Source organism: Mizuhopecten yessoensis, unplaced genomic scaffold (assembly GCF_002113885.1).
Source record: "Mizuhopecten yessoensis strain PY_sf001 unplaced genomic scaffold, ASM211388v2 scaffold11169, whole genome shotgun sequence".
Lineage (NCBI taxonomy): Eukaryota > Metazoa > Mollusca > Bivalvia > Pectinida > Pectinidae > Mizuhopecten > Mizuhopecten yessoensis.
The window spans coordinates 1,603,796-1,612,485 of NW_018408914.1; the positions used below are offsets into that span (position 1 = coordinate 1,603,796).

Genomic DNA, 8,690 nt, shown 5'->3' on the forward strand with positions numbered 1-8,690 from the left:
TTTTGTACTATACAAGTCAATCAGTTCATAAGGGGAGCACAATTTTGTACAATGCAAGTGAATTAGTTTACTAGGTGAGTACAAGTTTGAACCATACAAGTCAATTAATTCATTAGGATGAGCCTATGTTGATGTAACTCAGTCATGTATATTTTACTAGTGTGAATATAGGTGTATAGTATCCAGTCGTGTAGTTGAACAGGATGAACATTAGGTGTATATAATCAATCATAGAGTGCAATACAGTGATCATTCATTATACAGACTTGCCAACCTAGTTAGGAGGGAAACTCCAAATAAGGACTCTAAAATGGAGCATTTTTAATCAGTGAATTTCCTTAACTATTCCTATTTATTTGATGATTCATCTGAAAGACCCGGTCAAAAGATGCCAATTTAAGGGTTCTTTTCCCCCTAGGGTGTACATACACACATTTTATTTATGCATTTAATTCTGAGCACGCACAATCTTCCCCATGGAAATTTTGATAGTTAATTGTTGTCGGCACTGCCAATTATGTTTCCTTGCTATCCCCATATTCATAGTCCATTCCAATTGTCCAGTTTGACCACTTGATTTGTTTCATATCAGAAATGACGCAAATATGCACCGTTTAAATCATATGGTCGGTTGCTTGAGGAATCTTGTAATCTATTAGTAAATTTTTATGAATATATTTAAGTGAAATCTGGCCGTCATTTTCCATGGGGACATACAATCGATATATTAATGCAGCATTTGATAAAAATAAAAGATATAAACATGTTTTACCTCACCACGATGTCGCTATTTACAACCCAGTAATTCATTTACTTAAGAGAGCAAAGAAGTAAGTTGTTAAACTTATCCTGGAGTTAAAAGAACAAACGTGAACAAATACAATCCAGTATTTTGTTCACTAGGACGAGCATAAAGTTATGCAGTCCAGCTTTGGAGTTTACACCTACCTGTAGTACTTTGGAGTTTACACCTACCTGTGGTACTTTGGAGTTTACACCTACCTGTAGTACTTTGGAGATTACACCTACCTGTGGTACTTCGGAGATTACACCTACCTGTGGTACTTTGGAGTTTACACCTACCTGTGGTACTTTGGAAGTGTTCTTTCTTGATGTATGTATGGTATTAGTGCAACAGTATATTTTTAATGCATTTTGCGATATATTATAATTTGGTTACCAGGGTGTGGACTTTTGTCCTGGGCAGTACATACAAAATGTGACGACACATGACCAAATTCACCATGATCCACCACTACTGTTCCATCTTGGAAGAGACCCTGGGGAGAAATACTTCATCAAGTAAGTCAGAGACCTGGCAGAGAAATACTTCATCTAGTAAGTCAGACTCCCTGGGGAGAATACTTCATCTAGTAAGTCAGAGACCTCTTAGAAAAATACTTCATCAAGTAAGTCAGAGACCTGGCAGAGAAATACTTCATCTAGTAAGTCAGACACCCTGGAGAGAAATACTTCATCAAGTAAGTCAGAGACCTGGCAGAGAAATACTTCATCTAGAAAGTCAGACACCCTGGGGAGAATACTTCATCTAGTAAGTCAGACTCCCTGGGGAGAATACTTCATCTAGTAAGTCAGAGACCACCTAGTAAGTCAGACACCCTGGGGAGAAATACTTCATCTAGTAAGTCAGAGACCGCCTAGTAAGTCAGACACCCTGGGGAGAAATACTTCATCTAGTAAGTCAGACGCCCTGGGGAGAATACTTTATCTAGTAAGTCAGACACTCTGGGGAGAATACTTCATCTAGTAAGTCAGAGACCTCGTAGAGAAGTACTTCATCAAGTAAGTCAGAGACCTGGCAGAGAAATACTTCATCTAGTAAGTCAGAGACCTCGTAGAGAAGTACTTCATCAAGTAAGTCAGACACCCCGGGGAGAAATACTTCATCAAGTAAGTCAGAGACCTGGCAGAGAAATACTTCATCTAGAAAGTCAGACACCCTGGGGAGAATACTTCATCTAGTAAGTCAGACTCCCTGGGGAGAATACTTCATCTAGTAAGTCAGAGACCTCTTAGAGAAATACTTNAGTAAGTCAGACTCCCTGGGGAGAATACTTCATCTAGTAAGTCAGAGACCTCTTAGAGAAATACTTCATCTAGAAAGTCAGACGCCCTGGGGAGAATACTTTATCTAGTAAGTCAGACTCCCTGGGGAGAATACTTCATCTAGTAAGTCAGAGACCACCTAGTAAGTCAGACACCCTGGGGAGAAATACTTCATCTAGTAAGTCAGAGACCCTGGGGAGAATACTTCATTTATTAAGTCAGACTCCCTGGGGAGAATACTTCATTTATTAAGTCAGACTCCCTGGGGAGAATACTTCATTTAGTAAGTCAGACGCCCTGGGGAGAATACTTTATCTAGTAAGTCAGACTCCCTGGGGAAAATACTTCATTTATTAAGTCAGACCCCCTGGGGAGAAATACTTCATCTAGAAAGTCAGACACCCTGGGGAGAATACTTCATCTAGTAAGTCAGAGACCTCTTAGAGAAATACTTCATCAAGTAAGTCAGACACTCTGGGGAGAATACTTCATTTAGTAAGTCAGACTCCCTGGGGAGAATACTTCATCTGGTAAGTCAGACTCCCTGGGGAGAATACATCATCTAGTAAGTCAGAGACCACCTAGTAAGTCAGACACCCTGGTAAGAATACTTCATCTAGTAAGCAAGAGACCTGGCAGAGAAATACTTCATCTAGTAAGTCAGACTCCCTGGGGAGAATACTTCATTTAGTAAGTCAGACGCCCTGGGGAGAATACTTCATCTAGTAAGTCAGAGACCTCGTAGAGAAGTACTTCATCAAGTAAGTCAGAGACCCTGGGGAGAAATACTTCATCTAGTAAGTCAGACTACCTGGGGAGAATACTTCATCTAGTAAGTCAGAGACCTGACAGAGAAATACTTCATCAAGTAAGTTAAAGACCTGGTAGAGAAATACTTCAAGTAATTATAGTTAGAGACTGGGTATAGAAATACTTCATCGAGTAAAGTAGAGACGTGGTAGAGAAATACTTCAACAAGTTATTATAGTTAATGAGACTGGGTAGAGAAATACTTCATCGAGTAAAGTAGAGACCTGGTAGAGAAATACTTCCGAGTAAATTAAAGACCTCATAGAGAAATACTTCATCAAGTAAGTTAGAGACCTAATAGAGAAATACTTTGAGTAAGTTAAAGACCTTGTAGAGAAATTCTTCATCAAGTAAGATAGAGACCTGATAAAGAAATACTTTGAGTAAATTAAAGACCTGGTAGAGAAATACTTCATTGAGTAAAGTAGAGACCTAGTAGAGAAATACTTTATCAAGTAAGTTAGAGACCTTATAGAGAAATACTTTGAGTAAATTAAAGACCTAGTAGAGAAATACTTCATCAAGTAATTATAGTTAATGAGACTGGGTAGAGAAATACTTCTTCAAGTAGCTATTGTTAGAGACTGGGTAGAGAAATACTTCATCAAGTAAGTTAGAGACCTGGTAGAGAAGTACCTCATCGAGTAAAGTAGAGACCTCGTAGAGAAATACTTCATGAAGTATTTATAGTTAGAGACTGGGTAGAGAAATACTTCATCAAGTAGCTATTGTTAGAGACTGAGTAGAAAAATACTTCATCGAGTAAGTTAGAGACAGAGAAGAAAAAATACTTCATCGAGTAAGTTAGAGACCGAGTAGAAAAATACTGCATCGAGTAAGTTAGAGACCGAGTAGAAAAATACTTCATCTAGTAAGTTAGAGACCGAGTAGAAAAATACTTCGAGTAAGTTAGAGACCGAGTGGAAAAATACTTTATGCACAAGGTTACTCTGTACACATTTTTTTTATACATTTGTTTATGTACTTTTTTTCACACAAGATTGAATGTTATATTATTAACATGGCAATCACCGAGAAACCATAGTCACTGTTTACAGTATATTCTTACTGATTATAGAAGCCATACTGAGGAGTATATGAAGGTGTTACCAATGATACAGAAGGCCATAGATGAGCACAGAAAACACATGGTACCAGGTGAACCACAGCTCAACATGTGTGACCGGGCCGTCATGGTAAGTTCAAAGTTCAAGTGTGTAAAACCTACAATGTTAATTGTAAATAGCCGAAAGTGAACAAAGGGCAGTAGTATGTAAGCTGAGAGATCAACACGATTGATTGGAGGTTGATGGTGAGAATGTGACAAGGTGGTATTGGTAAGTTCAGTTTAAAAGTTGAGGTTTGGAATAACAGTTATGGCAAATAAGGTTACAATTTAAATGTATTAGTGAAGTCTCCATTTTTACTTATAATGAATACGGCTCTCTGATAATATACAGCATTAGCCATAGCACAATGTCCCCGTTTGTGGTTTAACCGTCTCTTGAGGACCTGAGGTCATATGCCTTTGTCACTGGCAGAACTAGCCGTGATGTCACAAATGAATCCAACTTGCTCTATTCCAGAACTGGGCTCCCCCTGGATGTGACAAGGGAGATAACAAGTGCCTGACAGCCCCTCCCTCGAAACCTCATCTGTGTAGCTGGCCACATTGAAGAAATCATGATTGTCACAGAGTATACAGTTGTATGTATTCTCCGATAAGTATTTCTATTAGGAAGAGGGACAACTATCAGTCTTTGTGTATGGAAGGGTAACAACCACTAGCATTTCTGTATGTAAGAGGACCAACATCAAGTGTTTATGGAAGGAACCTTTGACCACCAAAACAAACTGTATGGTGGGGGACCAACCACCAGTGTTTCTGTATGGTGGGGACATTGAACCACCAAAATTACTATGGAGGGGGACCAACCACCATGGTTATACAGTGTTATTAACTATATAGAGTGGATTGCAATGTTTCTGACATGTTAGTGTTCAAGACCGATTTTGTCTTTGATATCCAGTGTAACAGGGGCTGTGGACAGTCAACTGATAAAAAAACCATAACAGTAAAACAGTACACATTTTATAGAGTTGTACACGATTGGATTTATTCTCTACACCATACACATCACCCAAGTTATCAACCCCCTCATTATTGGACAGTACATGTACAGAAAACGTGACACAATACACATCACACAAGTTATCAACCACCTCGTTAATGGACAGTATAGAGAATGTGACACAATACACATCACACAAGTTATCAACCACCTCGTTAATGGACAGTATAGAGAATGTGACACAATACACATCACACAAGTTATCAACCACCTCGTTAATGGACAGTATAGAGAATGTGACACAATACACATCACACAAGTTATCAACCACCTCGTTAATGGACAGTATAGAGAATGTGACACAATACACATCACACAAGTTATCAACCACCTCGTTAATGGACAGTATAGAGAATGTGACACAATACACATCACACAAGTTATCAACCACCTCGTTAATGGACAGTATAGAGAATGTGACACAATACACATCACACAAGTTATCAACCACCTCGTTAATGGACAGTATAGAGAATGTGACACAATACACATCACACAAGTTATCAACCACCTCGTTAATGGACAGTATAGAGAATGTGACACAATACACATCACACAAGTTATCAACCACCTCGTTAATGGACAGTATAGAGAATGTGACACAATACACATCACACAAGTTATCAACCACCTCGTTAATGGACAGTATAGAGAATGTGACACAATACACATCACACAAGTTATCAACCACCTCGTTAATGGACAGTATAGAGAATGTGACACAATACACATCACACAAGTTATCAACCACCTCGTTAATGGACAGTATAGAGAATGTGACACAATACACATCACACAAGTTATCAACCACCTCGTTAATGGACAGTATAGAGAATGTGACACAATACACATCACACAAGTTATCAACCACCTCGTTAATGGACAGTATAGAGAATGTGACACAATACACATCACACAAGTTATCAACCACCTCGTTAATGGACAGTATAGAGAATGTGACACAATACACATCACACAAGTTATCAACCACCTCGTTAATGGACAGTATAGAGAATGTGACACAATACACATCACACAAGTTATCAACCACCTCGTTAATGGACAGTATAGAGAATGTGACACAATACACATCACACAAGTTATCAACCACCTCGTTAATGGACAGTATAGAGAATGTGACACAATACACATCACACAAGTTATCAACCACCTCGTTAATGGACAGTATAGAGAATGTGACACAATACACATCACACAAGTTATCAACCACCTCGTTAATGGACAGTATAGAGAATGTGACACAATACACATCACACAAGTTATCAACCACCTCGTTAATGGACAGTATAGAGAATGTGACACAATACACATCACACAAGTTATCAACCACCTCGTTAATGGACAGTATAGAGAATGTGACACAATACACATCACACAAGTTATCAACCACCACCTTAATGGACAGTATAGAGAATGTGACAAGACTTCAATGAAGTATGAAGTACAACAATGTGTTGTATGTGTTACATATATTGTTGTACATTGATAAGTTAAAAGTGTTCTCTCCCATAAAATAGTCACATAAATTACTCCCAATTATCAGCCAACTTCAAAAACAACACAAACATTTCCTTTCCAGAAAATAGAATTTCTTTAATGTCCATTCAGGATGCTTACTTTTAACATATTCATTCTTTGCCATCTTCCATTCCACAGTTACTGAAACAGAAACTAAATCACTCTCCATATATATATAACATGTATCAAACTTAGGTGGTATATTTATTGGCAAAGAAAACCGTTTTAAGATACAATGAGCATTTTATTTGACTACCAGTGTCATGGTGTTATATAACTTGTTTTGACAATGTTTTTCTCTCCTAAACTTCAACGGTATAAAGGTAGACATACTCTGTATGTCAGTCGGGTCATTCTTCCTACTTAATCATTACAATCTACTTACTATGGCAGTTTCTCTCTCAGAGTAACTGTTGAATGTCAAACAGAAAAAGTTCTTATCGATATACATATAGTTTTAAACTATCTTTATATCAATTATGGTGGGAAATTCTCCTATCTATAAGAAAATCAATGTATATATCACATCAGACTTGCTAAATTGGCAATAAAGTTTTCAATCTTGTATAATGATTCTTAATATTAATAATTTCAATAATTTTGATATGCATGTTGCAGAAAAGGGAATTAAGGCCTTTTTTTAACCTTATTATCAAATAACATCTTATTGTATTTCTGAATTGTAATCACAGACATGTTACAAATGCTTTTTTGAAAATCAATTTACATAATTACTGGTATATGGAGGTCACTTGATTTTCTGAATTCTTCATCACAGTTAAAGTCAAGATGAAACTGTCACAAATTATATTTTCAGAGCTAAGGGATCATCTGTTTATACATAAATAAATTTATTTTTCTTTACTGCTCTTTAGATTAATTTGCCAGATGGTTTGTTTGTTTGTTTGTTATTATATTTTGATTAATGATTAACTGACAACACTAGAGCCCTATGTAGTTAACTGGAGAAAACACAAGAAGCTGCCAAAAAGTTAAGTCTCATGACCAAAAATAAATCCTTCCAAGAGAAAAACATTTCTCCAAGTTTAAGAAACAAAATATACAAAAAAGCAAACATTTTGCTGCCTAAATCCAGAAAAAAGTTATGTTTAAAGGGACAGGATGCTGAGATTAAATCTGTTGTTCTGTCACTAACCTAACCAGTACTGAGTTGACAATAATTGTCTGTTTATCATATGTATCACGACTTTCAATTTTGTTGTTCATTATAGCTGTAATAACAGAAAATAAGCAGCACCGTTTCTGTCACAAATTATGAATTGGAAAACACAATGAGGTAACGTTTCAGTGATTGATTCATAATGATTTAAGATATGTTAACTGATAATAATACATGTACCTGACTGTATGGTAATAAATCCCAATGGTTTATTCTGTAAATCTATTTTACACAACTTCTAGCCATGGGTAATATTGATCATTCCAGTGGGGAAGTTTTCACCCAGTCCAATATTAATTTAATTCACTCTTTGTCGATACATTCTATGTTCACCCAGTGTTAATTTCGCCCTTCATGCGTAATTACTATTTAGTCATCGTCATAATGAATTCACCCTCATTGGGGAGGGCGAAAAAGATCAAGTTAAACTGTGCAAAAATTCCCAGTATACATTAACCAAACACAATGTAATAAGGTTGTACTAGAGGACATCACACCCTGTCCTTGACATTGTATACCTCTGTCACAAACCTATAACTGAGTACAGTAAAACAGACAGCCAAGTTACTGAAAAATAGGTTTAATAAACCTATATTGCTGGAAACATGAAAAGATTTGTTTTGGGCATTTTTTTAACATCAGACTTTGAACAATTCAAATAATAAACCTGCTCAGACCAACTGTTTCCTAGATTGTGTTAATATATAAATATGCTCACACAGGCAGACTGAAAAATTTCACAAATAATGACAGTCAAAGTTCCTGCAGTTATTATGATAGCAATATTAAAATTAGGTGGTCGGGTGGCGCAGTGGATATCACATTTACCTTTCACCAAGGCGGTTGGGGTGTGATTCCTTGATCAGACATGAAAAGCTATGGGGTCACCTGCCCGACCATATGGGTTTTCCCCCCCCAGTAAGAAAGACCCCCCCCCCCCCCGCTATCATCCGGGCCAACAA

General features: G+C 37.2%; 1 protein-coding gene across 1 annotated transcript in view; it reads left to right on the forward strand.

The window, feature by feature from the left end:
• LOC110467289 (N-acetylgalactosamine-6-sulfatase-like) overlaps positions 1-7,409 on the forward strand; it is a 27,816-nt gene extending 20,407 nt beyond the window's left edge. Inside the window, exons 12-14 of the mRNA XM_021524356.1 lie at positions 1,184-1,302; positions 3,956-4,073; positions 4,464-7,409. Of these exons, the coding sequence (XP_021380031.1) occupies positions 1,184-1,302; positions 3,956-4,073; positions 4,464-4,553 (327 nt within the window). The 3' untranslated portion in view covers positions 4,554-7,409. The remainder of the gene's footprint in view (positions 1-1,183; positions 1,303-3,955; positions 4,074-4,463) is intronic.
• Positions 7,410-8,690: the final 1,281 nt, after the last annotated feature.